The sequence below is a fragment of the Gasterosteus aculeatus genome, chromosome 7 (assembly GCF_964276395.1).
Source record: "Gasterosteus aculeatus chromosome 7, fGasAcu3.hap1.1, whole genome shotgun sequence".
NCBI lineage: Eukaryota > Metazoa > Chordata > Actinopteri > Perciformes > Gasterosteidae > Gasterosteus > Gasterosteus aculeatus.
Genome location: NC_135694.1, coordinates 10618475 through 10634129, shown reverse-complemented (window position 1 = coordinate 10634129; position 15655 = coordinate 10618475). Strand labels below are relative to the sequence as shown.

Below are 15655 nucleotides of genomic sequence, written 5' to 3'. Positions count from 1 at the left end.
TAATGACTCCCGTTCTTTTGTACAATTGACTCCGTAAGAGTTGAATCAACTTTTTGCAGTGTAATTTCAACTTTGCACTTTTGTCTAACACCAGAAAATTAACTCTTAAGAATTTTGCTTACAATTGTCTCCTCTTTGAAAAACATAAACCAGCCTATAGTTACGATAAGGGGAAGGTTGTTTGCAGAGAGAGATATGTGGCCTTTTATCTACATGCGAGTCCGATCACAGCGCATCTTAACCAATGAGAGATGCAGGGTTAGTAATAAAACCATGGAAGCAGAACCTCCTCCTGGAGCCTTTGTGCCTATTTATAAGGGAGTGACTCCCCTTTCAAGCACCAGAGTGTTTGTGGCTGGCTGCAGTGTTGAATCCTAAAGGATGGTGCTCTTGGTAGTTTTAACGTGTTTACTGGCAGGCTGCCTGGCTCAGAAGCCTCACCCATGCTGTAAGTAACATAACAGATCTCTCAGCTCTCATTTCTTATGACATTTCTTGTGCATTCTCTCTACTCAATGTTTCCCAATGTTAGGGATTAGGAATTAGGGAGTGACCAGACTTATGTAATGTTAATGTAATGTAATGTCTCCCATAACACAGCTGTTCCTCCTCTTCTGAGCGGAGCCCTCACTGTGGTGAGTGATCATTTTTTCTGATCTTTATGTAATCATAATACATTTGGACTTGACCTTCACAACATAACAACCAAGCACAGTGACAGTATGTGAAAGAGGGAGGTGTAATCTCACTTCACACACGTGGTCTTTCTCCAGTCGACACAGAATGAAAAGCTGTGGACTTATGCCAAATACCTGTATGATGCCCTGGGACAGCGGGTCCGGGTGATGGAGCTGGGAAGCTACGAGAACAAGTCATTCACCTACGACGCTCTTCTGCTCTTCAGAGAGGTGACCACAGCACTGATGTCAATGCGCCAAATATTTGTCTTAGAGTGAAGTCGCTCTTGCTTAGAAGTGAAAAGTACAACAACAAGTGCCAATATCTACAGCCACAGTGTTCTAAAACTATGTTGTCTGTTTCTAGGATTTCTACTAACCGAAGAGTAGAAATCAAATTCTAATATAACTTATGTTGTTGTTGGCATTTTTTGCATGTCAAATTCTGTGAAATAACTATATTTCCTTATCTAACTGGATTCTAATGCCCAAATACGCAGGATTCAAACTAGGACACTCTTTACATGCATTGTGTCTTTTTACAATCAGCTTCCGTCTTCAAAGGAAATTTAGGTTTAGACAGTAAAACCACTTAGTTATGGTTAGGAAAAAAAGCTCTACTCTCATAAACTTGATAAATAAACAACTGACAGCATGAAATAACGTTTATATTTACACGTCTCCCTGCACTGTTGCACACTTTACACTAGCTTCTTTTAGCTTGTAATAAGCAGTGTCCTTTAGACTTTGGAACTGTTAAACAGTCCTTCCATTTTTATTTTTATATGGTCATAGAATGTATGTGAAACAAATAAATTGATTAACGTGTTTTATTTGACTTTTTACTGAAATGGGAAATAGATACGCAGACAATTGTGATGTTGTTGTGAAATAAAATGTGATCATTTTCAAGTTAACATTACCATTTAATGGCTGTCCTCCATTTAAATAGAGCAACAATAGTAGTCCCCATTTGGCAAGTTGTTGTACAGAAGTACAATGAGAGTTTATTATGGCAGTACAAATTTTATCTGGAGCTTGCAAATGATTTACATATTGAGTGGTCCTTCAGTTATCCACATAACCTTCATTTTAAATGTTAAATGTGTCAGTTGTAACCACATGTACCCTTCTGGGTTCAAATATGTCACATAAATAAAACTAGTCACGTGACTAAATGGATTAAAGTGATTGTCATGTAACAACATTAATAGTCTTGAATCTCCGATCTCAGCTAAGGAAGCACAACCAGACGAGAAGGTTTGTGAGCATGAAATACCAAAAGATCACAACAATCTATGTGCTGCTACTTTCTGGTCCCTTCCTGTCACTCATCGTGGATTCGATCTGCGTGTTAAGTATGAACAGGAAATAATTGTATTACCCATAAGTGTGAAAGGAGAATAAACATGAAATGACTTCACATAAACCCTGTCACCCTAAACCCACTACTTTCATCCACCAGGGTAGCATGTATGAGATTAACAAACACGAGCGCACGTGCACGAAAAAGCCCCTGAAGACAGACTTCCACCCCATGGTAATCCCAAAAGATGCCTCTCTGCTGGGCCAGGCTGTTCTGGGCAGCTCGTCGGGACCCGGAGAAGGACTCCTAGTCAACACTTGGACCGGAGATCTGCCCGGCAAAGCAGGTTAGAGAATAGTATGAAAATGCTTGAACTGTCTATTCATCCATTACAGTCTTGTAATACATTGTTTCTCACCTCTGACCTTACAGGAAAGTTCATGAGCACAGTCACTGAATTCGGTTGTGTTCCTGTAAGCACAGTGTACCACACTGGGGAGTTTGGATGGGTGATGACAAGGTAAATCAACACTGTAAAAGAATCCTTCTTAATGGCAGTAAGGACGGTGTATTTGCATCGGGCCAAACAGGTCATTATGTCTCCGTCTTTCTGTTTACTAGCTTCTTCAACAACGTCGTTGGGATATCAGACCCTGACCGGCTCAACCCTCCAGACTACTGCCTGGATGGAGAGAGGACGGCTGATGAAGAGGGGCAGACGGACTTCCTCAGCTTGTTCCTTAAGAAGCACTGAAGGCCTCCTTTAACTAGTGATTTGAGAATGTGTTCTGTTGTATACGTCCCATTTGCTCTGCAAGAACACAAGAATCTGAATTATGTACTAGAATCCTTTTTTAGTTACATATATCTGCAAATAGAATAATCTGTGACCACATATCATTTTCATTAAAATGCATACAGAAATAAATAAAAAACAGATTCATTTATTTTACTGTGTGTAATGGCTACAGCATTCAAAAAATACGGCTATGCAACGTTTTGTGTGTTACTAGCAAATTGAATTGTCCACATGCCTCTCTTTTAGAAATAAAGCTAGAATTTAAAAGGCTTCATAATCGAGTCAGCGATTCAGTTTGAATAAACGATACCGTATCTCCGTAGTGTCATTGTGTACTTGGTACTTCCTTAATCACTTCTTTGTTTCAGTTTATTTCCGCCAACCAAAGTCTCCACGTCTGATTGGAAATATCTACTTCTTGCTAATATTTCCAGTTCTCATCTTAACCTCACGTCTTTATTAATCAGAGCAGCCTGTTGGAGGATTTCAAACCTGGATCAAACCTAAGAAACGGTGCCACCAGAGTCACAGGGACACTCTCATGGTGTCAGTAATGGCGTCTTATTATGAGGAGACAGGTGTTGAACCTACTGGACTCAGAAGAAAACCTGGAAGTGGAATCAGAGTGGGAGCCTCCCCAGCCTGTTGATAAGGAAGTGAGCGCTCTCACACAGCCGCATATATGCATCTGTGTGCAGAGGAAAGGTTCATCCACCAACCGAGAACAGCATGAGAGCTCTGGTCCTGTTTGTGTGCCTGTCGGTGGGCTGCCTTGCTCAAAGACCACAGCCATGCGGTGAGTACATTGACAGACGCTTAGTTTGTTTGTAAATCTGGTTCGTCCTCTGGAAGCTGATGCTACATTTGCATTTTTCTGTTACGTTTTTGCTTCTGAATTTATGAGGAAATATCTTACCACAACTGAGACGTGAATGAGTCTTTATATGAAACCCTCATTTAATTTCAACAGAATCCCCACCGCTGCTGACTGGAAGCCTCAGTGTTGTGAGTTCGCCTCTCCTTACCCAACTTTGTATTCATCGTTCAGGATTAGTATTGTTCTAAATAATTCTAGTTTGAGCAAAGTCGTCATATCCAAAAGATTTCTTACTGTCAATATTACCACTATTAATGTTCTATGTGTTTGTTGAAGGCCACACAAAGTGAGAAGTTGATGGCTTATGCCAAGTACAGCTACGACGCGTTGGGAAAGCGCATCCGCCTCTCAGAGTTCGGATCCTATGAAAATAAGACCTTCCACCTCGATGTACTTTTACTCTTCAGACAGGTAATGACAACATGCCATAGATATCTGAACTGTGTCCAACACAAACTGCTGTATAATGCCATGGCTGTCCTGCAGGGGGTCATGTATAAGATCAACTGGAAGAACCAAACATGTTGCAAGAAGCCACTGAATGCAGACTTCCACCCGCTGGAGATCCCACGGAATGCGTCCCTGCTGGGACAGGTTGTTTTAGGCGGCTCCTCGGGTCCAGGACAGGGAGTCCTAGTCAACAGCTGGGGGGGAGAGCTGAAAATGAAGAAGGGACCAGGTACAGAAAGAGGAAACTAAAGTCAAAAGGGGGAAGTGCAGCTGCAGCACATGACTTTGGTTCTTCTGTCATATCACTGCCCTGGTTTTTCATGTTTTTCTGGTTTCGCTGCTTCAGCTCCCATGTGATCCATTTCTGTTTCTGCAGCAAAGTACATGAGCACTGTCACAGAGTTCGGATGCATTCCTGTCAGCACTCTGTTTCACACCAGCGGAAGTGGATGGAAAGTGACCAAGTGAGTGTACGCACACCACAACTCACACATGTGAAGTATAAGATTTCTTAACAGAAAAAACACAAATGTATAATGCAAGCGAATAAGAAGACAGTCAGTCATCTTCTATATCGCTCATCCCATGACTAGTTTTATCAGTTACACAGAAACAAAATATTTGCTGTGAAAGACTGACTTTGACTTCCCTTTTGTTTAAATTACATTTTTTTCATGATTTGCTCAAGTCTTCTTTTTATTTGTCACCTTCAGCTTCTTCAACAATGTCATCGGACTAGTAGACCCTCAGAGGCTCATTCCTCCACATTTCTGTAAGGGCGCTGAGCTGGAAAACAGCTCTGATGAGGATCCAATGACCTTCTTCAGTTTGTTTTGAGAATATGATCTTTTCAGAGATGCTGTTGGCTGTGCAATTGTGACTGTATATGATTATTTGCACTGTCTAATCCCTTTTTGTGGCTACTACACAGTAGTGTAGTAGCATTTGTATCAGTCGGTAAAAATCCAATTATACTCAATTAATTCCAATGAATGGATTTGTATCGGGTTTGAAAATCAAGTCAGCAGGCTTGACCTGGCTGCAAAATGCCTGTTTTTGTTCACTTCCACATATGTAAGTTAAGTGAGTTTATAGACTTTGCTTCAATAAAATCTGAATGTATTACATTTTTGGGACTGCACTTTATGATTATTGTCTTTGTTGATTAATCTGTGGTTTTCTTCAAATGTTCTATTCTATTGTATCTAAGTTTTAGCTGCAAACTGGAGAAAATAGGGAACAACACTATGTGTTTACCTAAGAAATATATATATATTTTTTAAAAGATTTCGAATATCATTGTGTTGACTTTGATATATTGTCATCTAGAGCATTACGTGCTCTTGATAGTATGTCACTGTAAGGTAAAATAAATATTTCAATGAACACTAATCCAACATTTATTCATGGCAATAACAAAATCTAATGTTTTGGCGATTTGAATGAGACATTTATGAATCCTTTTAGTGCAGTCGTTTAAAGCAATATACCAATGCAAACACAAGAGAGCAGTATTTAGCTTAAGTTTGACTGCGGGATTTGAAGTGTGGTATGACAGGGCTTTAGGGGAAGATACCAACAACACCACCTGGGAACTTACACCCCGAGAAATGCAGATTTCAGATTTAAATACCCACGGCACGCAAATGAGTCCCTGTGGATAAGGCAGAAACATGTTTGCTGTAATTAAGAAAATGGTTTTATTGGAGGGAACAATAAAACCAAGGTAAGCACAAATCACTAAAAACTGGTTTAAGATTATAAAAAGCAGGCAAGACTTAACACAGCAAAGGCAACATGGCAAACAAAACAACTGAGGAAAACCACAGCAGAAAGTAAATTAAAGAAAACATAAGATTACAAAATATACAATTGCAAAACAGCATTTCTCTCTCTCTCTCTCTCTCTCTCTCTCTCTCTCTCTCTCTCTCTCTCTCTCTCTCTCTCTCTCTCTCTCTCTCTCTCTCTCTCTCTCTCTCTCTCTCTCTCTCTCTCTCTCTCTCTCTCTCTCTCTCTCTCTCTCTCTCTCTCTCTCTCTCTCTCTCTCTCTCTCTCTCTCTCTCTCTCTCTCTCTCTCTCTCTCTCTCTCTCTCTCTCTCTCTCACACACACAGGACAAAAGGGGGATTCAGTTAGCATGCAAAACATAATTTAACACCAACACAACATGCAAACATACCTCTACAGCACAGGACCAAAGGGGAATGAGGCCATGGCGGCAGGTGCTTTTAAAGTGATGCCCCTAATTGGCCGTTTGGTACATACGTAATTCCAAAGATACAATAACACAGTGATGACTATTTATATAGTTATATTTTTGTCATCAGTTTCCTGAAAAAGAAAAACATTCTGACAATTTTTTTAAATTTGAAATGAAATGAAACATCGTCAGCCTCACTGGACTCGTAGTCTTGCCCAAAATAAAAAAAATTACAAGGATCATTGTCAACTGGAAATGATTATATGGATATTATGTGTGTTTTTGTCAACTTTGCCAGTTATTATAGAAACTGATCAGTGGTTAATAATGTATCATATGTGTGATTTAGAAAAAATTACTCTTTTACCATCTAGTTAAACCACTTGTGTTATATGTGGCCGTATAGAAAAACAGCAATGAACTTATAAACAGAAGTAACGCTGAACTATTTCACAGCTCAGTTTTTGTTCCTGGTTTCTTCTGTGATTGTTTTCCCTCCTGGTGGAAGACTTTCCCATCAGGCTGCTCCCTCCAGCTTAGCCTGACTCCACTCACTCCGTTTTCCTTCAGTCTGTCCTGGAGCTTGGAAACACAGAGGCTCTTTTGAAAAACCCATCTACATTGTTTGTTGGATGCTGGCTTTTGTAAGGGCTGCTATCCACTCGGAGAAGACCCAGACATACGGTATCAATTTCATCAAAATGAAAGAGTTTCAGGGGGGATTTTGGACACTCACTTTTTTCAGGATGTTTGCATTCACAGCAGGGTCATTCAATTCCAAAGAGGGAACCTCTGGCTTTATCCTCAGCTTCACTATGCGCCTCATGACTGGAGAATTGGCGTGTAGGAAAAAAACATGTTTGGAATTACATTTGTGATACTAAACTCATGGATAAATTAACCCCCAGCATGTTGGAGTACTACCAGTGATTGTGATCTAATGCAGCATCCCCCCTCACCCACTGAAGCTCAGTGAATCACTCACCTGGGATGTCGTGGCAGACAAATGGTAATCTACTTGCACAAGATGTCAGCCTCCATTCTCCTGATAATTGCAAATCTGCAAGACCACACATCCGGGTCATCGAGCCCATGTCGGTTGTAGATGTGCCCCAGAAGCTGAATGAGGTATTTAAATAGTTACTCCCACTGGACCAGTAAATGTTAGGATCTCTGAACAAACCGATCCATGCCCAGTTTCCCACGGGCACCAAGCGCTGGATTTTGTTGTTCTCTGTCTCGTTCCTCACGGTGGCCAGGTCTATGAACTTCTCTCTGCAGTACGTCTGAGCATCGGACCAACTCATTGCTAGGTTCACAAGGACATACTCGGGATCCAGCTGGTCCCCTGTGGTTTGGGAAGAAATCATTACGTTTACTTGCGGAATCTCTTTGAAGAGTGATGTTTCTTGCTATGTCCTTACCCCTGTAGCAGATAAATGGGTAGCGTATGCTGCAAACATCGTCCCACCACCTCCCCTTGTCTCCAACGTTCACACAGAATTGACGAAAAGAGTAAAAGTCTGGCTCATTATCCAAAAGGTTTTCCCAGTTCCTATATTCCCATCCACTACCGTTGCTGCCGTCTGACCACCTCCAGTCGATTACACTGAACAGGCCGATCCACACCTCATTGTTGTAGCCGAAAGATGACGCTGTGTTGACCAGTTGGTTTACGTCTTCAGCGCTTTGAATGGTGGCCAGGTCCTTGAATGTCTCTCTGCAGTGGCGCCTCGCTTCGTCCCAAGTCGTTGAATTAGCAACAAAGTGGTACTGACCTGGAAAGCACAAGGAGGTGTTCCAGTCTGTGAAAGGGAAAGAGTGCATTTTTAAATCACAATCTGTTGATCAGCACTACACATGATAAACTTTTTATAATTAGATATAGTAGGACGTGAAGCATATTTACTAATGATGGCTTGGACATTTGTGCTCTCAACCTCTTACATGGTTTAGAATTAGATGACTATACGGAGCCTGAAGTAATGGAATTATTCGTTTTTTACTTCTCTTCTTTCTCGTCAATCCTGGCACTTTTTGAGGATTTAAGTGTATATGAAGTTAATTCAATGAGACAAAACATTAAAAGACTGCTCACTAACACATTAGTGATAACCAAGTAATATCATAAATCAATACATCAGTCACAGGAAAATATTTCAATTTACTAAATTACAGGATCTCACTCATGAACTGACCTCCAACATTGGAAAGATCTTATAGAAAGAAAACCATCAAGCGTCCCAAAAAGAAAATATGTTTCAATTTTGTCACTAACCAGGAGAACCCGTCTTGAGTTCTTATTTCAGTATGTGTATAATACAATTATAGGCAGTCATATAAAGTAAAAGAGAATTCACAAACCTGTGAGAAAGAAAACAACCATCCAGATCCGTTCCATCATGATGCTGCTTACTGTGAGTCAGTGTTTGGAATAAAATATGTTACTGTACTCTTATCATTGATATGAAAATGAAGGGAAAATAAACACCCGCCCCTTTTCCTTAGTACTGTTATTGTAAAAACTGTTATGTTACAAACAGTAGCTAAAATATGGCAAAGTCATTGCATAGCACAGAATGATCAGCACGCTTCAACTGTCCACTTCTTTCAGGTGAATTCTGACTACAAAACATGGAAACATTCAACATGTACATAGCTTAAAAGTCACAAGGATGTTTTAATGATGTGTTATGCAGTTTTGATATCCTTCTCACATGCCTGTAGTGGTGTAACCATGTAATGCTTCTCCTATTGGATTTGTTGGTCAAATCCACAACTCACAACAAATGAAAAAGCTCATTTAATTGGTATTGCTTTTCAAAACACGCTATCACGACTGACGAAAATCCAAATTGGACCCAAATGCAGACAAAGCAGGCGGAAATGAAGTTTAGGCGTTTTTTCAAAGTATTCCCAGAGTCTAAGTAGAGTGCCAGCACAAACAGGCAAACAAATCCAACAAGGCAGATACTAGAAAGCACAGATGTGACGCTGGCAGCAACCAGGGGAAAGAGACGAGCAGTGTGGGGAAAGAGGAGGGATAGAGTATCTGGCACGCCGGCGAAACCACCGACACACTGAAAAGTCCATCAAACGAAAGTTGCTATACAACAGGACGAGGATTGACATTGTAGCAGTAATAAGACATTCCCCGTAGCTCCCCAACCTCCTGCACCGCAACATCCGCTGCCATCACCCCCGACTCCCGCGCCTGGGTCTCCAGCCACAGCAGCCGGACATCGGGGTCTTCATCAGAAAACTGGAGCAGAGATCCAGAGCTCCGCAGCGCCTTCAAACACTGCGTCAGCATCAGGCCGGCCTTCCGCCGGCCTTCCTTGGACCTCAACAAGGCGTCTGTGGTGCCCTTATCGACTATGAGGTCCACACTGCGGCTGCCGTAGTGCTCGTGGAGCAGCGTGCAGTCCAGCTCTACAAACTCCAGCCGAGAGGAGCGGTTGTGAGGTTGTATGTCCTTGGCTTGGATTTGTTCCTGCATTAGTCGCACAGCTATGGGGGAAATGTCCGCACAAGTGACCTGGACCGGGAGAGGAGAGTGTCTGTATATGGAGGGCCCTAAAGCGGAGGTGCCACAGCCCACGTCCAGGACTCGCAGAACACCATCTGGGTGGCGCTCGGTCCACAAGAGGGGCATGATGAAGTCCCTCACGGCGTCGAAGCCGAAGAACCACTCAAAGTTTTTGAAGGTTGCCGTCCGGCTGCTGCTGCTGCTCTCGGTGTAGAAACGGTCCCAGGTTGCTTTCTTATCCATGTTTTCAATCAGCTCGGCTGGGCAGAAACACAGATGGGATCACGGATACAACTTCCCTTATGGTTGCCATGCTTACGTCATGTTTTTGTGACAAAACAAACATATTTTGTGTGTCCTTGCTTATATTAATATTAATATATATATATATATTTATTTTTTATAACATACTACATTTTCGTTGGTCCTTAGAAACCACTTAACTCCATAGAAAAGTTCTGAGTATCCAGGCTGTGTTGGGTTAGATTGCATTAGCTTTAGCTTGGTGGTGCTAATCTGCTAGCAACTGAGAATGCACAACTTCATAAAACTGGTACTTTATACACACACGTGCACGTGAGGTGGAATGAGGTCTTTATCAGTAACGTTACACACGTAACAGCGTTGGTCCTTTATCACACGCAGTATTACAGCATTACAGCTAGCTTAACTAAATGCAGCTAGGTGACAGCAGAGCTTCGACACCAGCAGAGATATTGACTGAATGTGGAGTCATTGTCACTAATGAAGATGGCAGACAGGACGTTTGCCTTTGAACCCACCTGTCAGCGACGAGTGACATCGGACTGCAGCTATTCTCCCACAAAACAAAGTCAGCGACCTCGAAAACGGAGACATTTTCCCCTCAGCGACTTTGATTGTCCTTACGAAGGATGTCTCACTCCGTCCGGTTTCTTAGCAGCAGCGAGTCGCGCCGCCCACGAAATCCGGTATAAGATATGCATAAATACGTGTGCAAGGTGAACGAGATATTATTAGAAGTTTGTGCAAAATATAAAAAGTGAATGATCCTTGAGCTTTATTTAATATTTGTTTTAATTCACAAATTTTTCCAGTGTCTTCAGTGACAAAACTTAAGTGGTGAATTGATAATGGGGGTTATCATTTTTCATAATCCTATATTGAATGTGACTCCTTAGAATAAAAACACGAGAAATAAGATGTAAATCCCTTTAATAAAACTCAATGAACCGCAGCGTAACAAAGGAAAATAGTCCAACATAAAGCAAGTAGATAACATTTACAACCACAAAAGAAAAAAAAAACTGTACAACTCTAAATGCCTGGAGTCACTTATATTTTTTTTCCAAACAATTTTAATCAACCATTTTCATGACAAACGTTTGGGGCAAGAGGGGTAAGGGAGGCGTGTAATGTGATTTTATCTTAAATTATTTTCAAATACATGAGTGTAAGCTTATACACAGATGTATGCTTCATCAACGTGGCAGCTGATTTTTTTTTTTTTTTTTATCCACTGCTGTATCGGACAACAGGAGGAGAACGAGGTGGGCTGTGGTTGGGAGTGTTATTTGTACAAGATGTCGTAATGGCCAGGTCTATAGAGGAGGAAAATGCGTGGGTCGCCTCCTTCGGGGAAAACGTGATGATTGACTGTTCCTCCTTCGCCTCTATCCATGTACTCCACCAGGATGGACACGTCTAGGGCCTGGGCTAAGGCGATGATGTGAATGTGATCGCTCTCTTTAGACATAGGCTCCACCTCCTTGAAAAAGGAAAAACACAGTTTGATCTCAAAACTGTCTCAATGTTTTAGATATTCACCATTGCAATCTTCTAAAAAAGAAAAAAAAACGCACCTGCTGACAAAACTCCTTGACAGAGCGTCCTCCCTCTATGAAGTGCTGAAAGAAACCGTACTCTCGCTGCAGGTAGCCCGAGGTGAGCAGCCGCAGATACACGACCACATAGTCTGACACGTTCTGGTCGTTGAAGGAGTTCAGCAGCTCCTGCAGGCTCGGCTGTTTCTCACACAGTTCGATCAGGTCCATGAACTTGAAGGAAAGACATTATTGACACAAGTTAAATTGATACGGACGCGTAAATCTTGCCAAATTACTGTCAAACTGATCCAATCTAGTGGAACAAATGCATCATGTTCTTTGCCAAGTGACCATTCAGAGGGCAATGATCACATTACCGATAATAGCATTATCCAGCGAGATATACTGTGTATACTTTTATTAAGGCTATTCTATAGTTGAATCTGACACTGTACGTAATGTAGAGTAAATTTGTGAGAAAGTCATAGAGATATCGTGACACGACATTTTGTCATACAAAGTGATAACAAGCACATATAGCATCAAATTGATCAGAATATTAAAATTGAGATTCTCCTTATTGGAACAGGCCAGCATAGTTAAATAAACCTATTGTTTTAATCTGATGGATGGCTGGAAAAATGTATTTATTATTTATCTATAGTTCAAATAGTTGAAACTTCTGAGTTAATTTTGCTCATAGGATCATTATAAAACTCTCAAAGCTTAAGCCAGCTTCTTTCCTACTGAATGCTACTGTTTACTTTAAAATATATTAAAAAAACAAAAGTAGTCATTGAGGTTTGTGAGTTTACACTAAACAACAAATTGATTTTTTCTTTTTTTTTTTTTACTTACAGTGTTGTGAAAGTCTTCAATGGTAAACTCGGTGAAGCCCTCGTTAACCAGGTCCATTTTACTTTTGGTAGCAACTGCTTTGAACCTGTAGAGATACATTAAATATTCCCAATAATATTACGGCCAGCACAAGTTTTGTTTTTTTACAATTTTAGTATCATGGAGAATATTGACCACAGGACAAATCAACCAAAACCAATAAAAACACAACTGCCATGGGAAGACAAAACTAACTCAAAACAGACTTTAATGGACCAAAATGGCAAAGGTGTGAGAGGCGCAAAGCCACTACAGCACAAACTGCACTCACTTCTGGAGTTCTTTGCTGTCATCTAGCAGCGACTCGAGGTGTGCGAAGCCGAAAGCTCTGTAGAAACAGTTCCCATCCGGCCGCGTCTTGCGAATGTACGAGTATTTTTTGTGCAAGTCCTGCAGCAAAACAAGAATAATGCTAAATTAAAAACAAGAAAAACGGTATTTAAGTATGTCAGCAACATATTGCTTTGTTGCAGTGGATAAAGAGACACCCTGGGCTGTGGAGGAAATGCACCCCGGTGTGGGAGTAGTACTTGACCGGTGTGGATCAACTAACCTTGATCTTGAGCTGATAAACTGCGTCATCGTCAGCGTACTCCCTCTGCAGCACCGCCAGGTCCTGTCTGTCCGATACTAACGGGCTACTGTTGGCTATCTGGATACTCGCACAAAAAAAGGAAAGAATATTTGGGCCATGCAGAGACAGAAACTTCACTAATGGGTGCATCTGCCCGCACCAAGCTATTCTTGTAGTCTGAAAAAGGGTTACAATGTGGACAGAAATAAGCTATGGATTAAAACATTTGTATATATTTTATGAAAAGGTCATAGCTCTGCAGGATAGTATCATAGTTTTATTAACGGGTCAATGCCATTAGTTACTGGGCTTAAAATTCTATTCAGCATATTCTATGGTGTTGACATGTCAAGAGTTCATCTGTATTCACTTCTGAGCAGAAATGTGTGTTTAAATAAGAAAAACTGAAATACAACTTGAATCTGGGAACATTTCCTTTATGCTCTCACCTCCTGCTGGATTCGGTCTTGTTGAGCAATTATAGCCTCATCATACGCAAGGCAGTTCCCTCCTGAAAGAGATAGATTAACAACGCGGCTTCAGGTATATGCCATTGTTTATGAAGCACATCAGAATGAACATTTGGTCAGGTTTATATTTCAGTGGAACCATTGTCATTGTGTTGGAATTATATTAAAAAAAGATTGGTGCTACTGATTTACAATACACCAAATGCAGTTTCCCATACAAGAAAGGTACACCATTAAATATGGACATGGACCCATCGAACCTCAACAGTACAGCTGGATTACCCATGACATTATCAATGCACCTGCAACATGTGTTAACCCTGACTAAAACAAACCACAGGCGATCAATTTATGACAGTATGTAGTATCAGGAAACATGTATTTTATCATACGTGCACAAATGAATCTGGCTGAATGATTTCAGGTGACAGAACAACCTCAGCACACATAATGCAGCGCCAAAATAAACGGCTTCAAAAGGGGGCAACGAGGTGCGTTCAGGGACACTTTATAAAGCCGTGTAAAACCATGTATTTTAATGTCTATTTTTGTCATTTCTTGAAATAAAAAAAAACAAACGAGTGCCCTGGTTGATGCAAACGGCATTGCAATCACATAAATAACACAGCGAATCAGATGGGTGACGTTGTGTTTTAACAACGTAACGTTACGACCAAAACAAAGCATCCATGAAGACATCTAACGTTACATTTTCACCATACGTCATCACCACAAGCAACCGCGGGCACATTCATCCAGTCAGCGGTTAACATGAAAACAACTTAATCCACAGCAGCAGCCAGCGTCAGTCAGCTGCTCTCGGCTAATTTAGCTCGACCTGTGCGTAAACAAACACATTCTCGTCACGACGAATGGGTTCGGTTTAGAAACCCAAACGCGTTTGTCCCACATTAAATATCAAATGTATAGTTTTAACATTTCCTTGGGTAAGACACTCTGGGACTGTCACTTGCTATCGCCCTGCCAGTAACTAATCAAGCGTTTTCTCTTTGTGTAGCAATAGCAGTTAGCTAGCGTTAGCTCTGGCCTCTGTCTCCCCCTCGTCGCTGCCCGTCGGCCCCCTTCGTTACGCACGAGGCCCCGGCTCAAACGCCGCGCGAGCCCTCGCGCCGACGCGGGCTTCGCCCGCCAGAGAAATGGCCGCGGTGTGAGTTGGGTGGTTGACGTTGGAACCGTTTGTCTCACCCTCCACCTCTCCCTGTGATGATTCCTGCTGCTCCTCCGCCATCTTAGCTATCGAGATCTGTTTCCTCCTCCCGCTTGACCTCATTCATCGCACACTTCCGGCAGAGGCTTATTTTGTGTATTTTGTGTTTGCCTCTCGGTTTGTCTCATGTGTGACATTTGTGCGCCCTTTCATATTGAGTATCTCGCAAACAAACAGACTTAGTTTATACTGTGAATTCTCCCGTCATCATTGAACTGAAGTGCTCCAAAGTAAAACATTGATGACTGATCTGTTGTTGCAATAGACATCCAAACACTACTACTTCAATAGGTGCCTGCACTGAACTAAGACTGCCCCAAGGCTCCCAAACCCCCCAGGGGCCACACTGTATTTACTTGGATTTTTTTGTTTGTTGTAATTAACCACACATTTGTTTGGTGAGGGTATGTTTAGCCAAACTAAATCCTAATAACAGCCATGTGTTGCCTTTCTACATTGCTGCCAGATGTTCCTGCCACGAACGGCCCTGTTTCAAAATGTTTGTTGACATTCTGCTTACATGGTGTTTTCCATAAATGCAAAACATAAACAGCTCACTGAGCATAATGTAGAAGTACACATAAACTACGCATTGTCTGAGGAACGGTGAGTCAGGTTAGTCAGGTCCACAGCGTATTTGGTCCTCTTCTAGGACCTTTCCAGGGCACCTTAACCCCTGCAGCATCTTGACAGGAGTCTCATCAGACAGGTTGCTGGCAAGTCAGTTTCATTTCCCTTATTTGGAAGATCCAGGAAATAGTTTTGGTGAACTTCAAAGTTTTACAAAAAACATGCACATTTATTTCCAACCCTTAATTCAAGCTGATTCCCATATATAGCCCTT

The 15655-nt window shown here is 41.5% G+C and overlaps 5 protein-coding genes across 7 annotated transcripts; 2 read left to right on the top strand and 3 right to left on the bottom strand.

Annotated features, from left to right (window-relative positions):
* Nucleotides 1–73: 73 nt before the first annotated feature.
* On the top strand, nt 74–3104 carry LOC120822495 (ependymin-2). Its single transcript, XM_040182245.2, has 6 exons — nt 74–448; nt 601–635; nt 774–908; nt 2143–2329; nt 2416–2503; nt 2605–3104. Exons 1-6 carry the CDS (start codon nt 382–384, stop codon nt 2735–2737), a joined length of 645 nt encoding a protein of 214 aa, XP_040038179.2. The 5' UTR covers nt 74–381; the 3' UTR covers nt 2738–3104.
* Nucleotides 3105–3148: 44 nt separating this feature from the next.
* epdl1 (ependymin-like 1) lies at nt 3149–5236 on the top strand. The gene is made up of 6 exons (XM_040182246.2): nt 3149–3578; nt 3753–3787; nt 3936–4070; nt 4146–4338; nt 4486–4573; nt 4823–5236. Exons 1-6 carry the CDS (start codon nt 3512–3514, stop codon nt 4944–4946), a joined length of 642 nt encoding a protein of 213 aa, XP_040038180.1. The 5' UTR covers nt 3149–3511; the 3' UTR covers nt 4947–5236.
* Nucleotides 5237–5785: 549 nt separating this feature from the next.
* On the bottom strand, nt 5786–9791 carry LOC120822491 (putative C-type lectin domain family 20 member A). Of its 3 annotated transcripts, XM_040182242.2 has the most exons (6): nt 8673–8812; nt 7733–8113; nt 7492–7656; nt 7294–7368; nt 7045–7136; nt 5786–6890 (listed from the first exon to the last, which is right to left on the bottom strand). In XM_040182242.2, exons 1-6 carry the CDS (start codon nt 8710–8712, stop codon nt 6759–6761), a joined length of 885 nt encoding a protein of 294 aa, XP_040038176.2. In that variant the 5' UTR covers nt 8713–8812; the 3' UTR covers nt 5786–6758. The 3 variants fall into 3 exon arrangements, with proteins under 3 accessions (XP_040038176.2, XP_040038174.2, XP_040038175.2); XM_040182240.2 differs by having other exon boundaries at nt 7294–7656; nt 8673–9791; XM_040182241.2 differs by having other exon boundaries at nt 6215–6884; nt 7294–7656.
* On the bottom strand, nt 8965–10786 carry cskmt (citrate synthase lysine methyltransferase). The gene is made up of 2 exons (XM_040182243.2): nt 10620–10786; nt 8965–10097 (listed from the first exon to the last, which is right to left on the bottom strand). The coding sequence occupies exons 1-2, from the start codon at nt 10693–10695 to the stop codon at nt 9415–9417; spliced, it is 759 nt and encodes a 252-aa protein (XP_040038177.2). The 5' UTR covers nt 10696–10786; the 3' UTR covers nt 8965–9414.
* Nucleotides 10787–11014: 228 nt separating this feature from the next.
* On the bottom strand, nt 11015–15402 carry LOC120822494 (ubiquitin thioesterase OTUB1). The gene is made up of 7 exons (XM_040182244.2): nt 14790–15402; nt 13563–13624; nt 13093–13191; nt 12811–12929; nt 12501–12585; nt 11679–11873; nt 11015–11584 (listed from the first exon to the last, which is right to left on the bottom strand). Exons 1-7 carry the CDS (start codon nt 14872–14874, stop codon nt 11387–11389), a joined length of 843 nt encoding a protein of 280 aa, XP_040038178.1. The 5' UTR covers nt 14875–15402; the 3' UTR covers nt 11015–11386.
* Nucleotides 15403–15655: the final 253 nt, after the last annotated feature.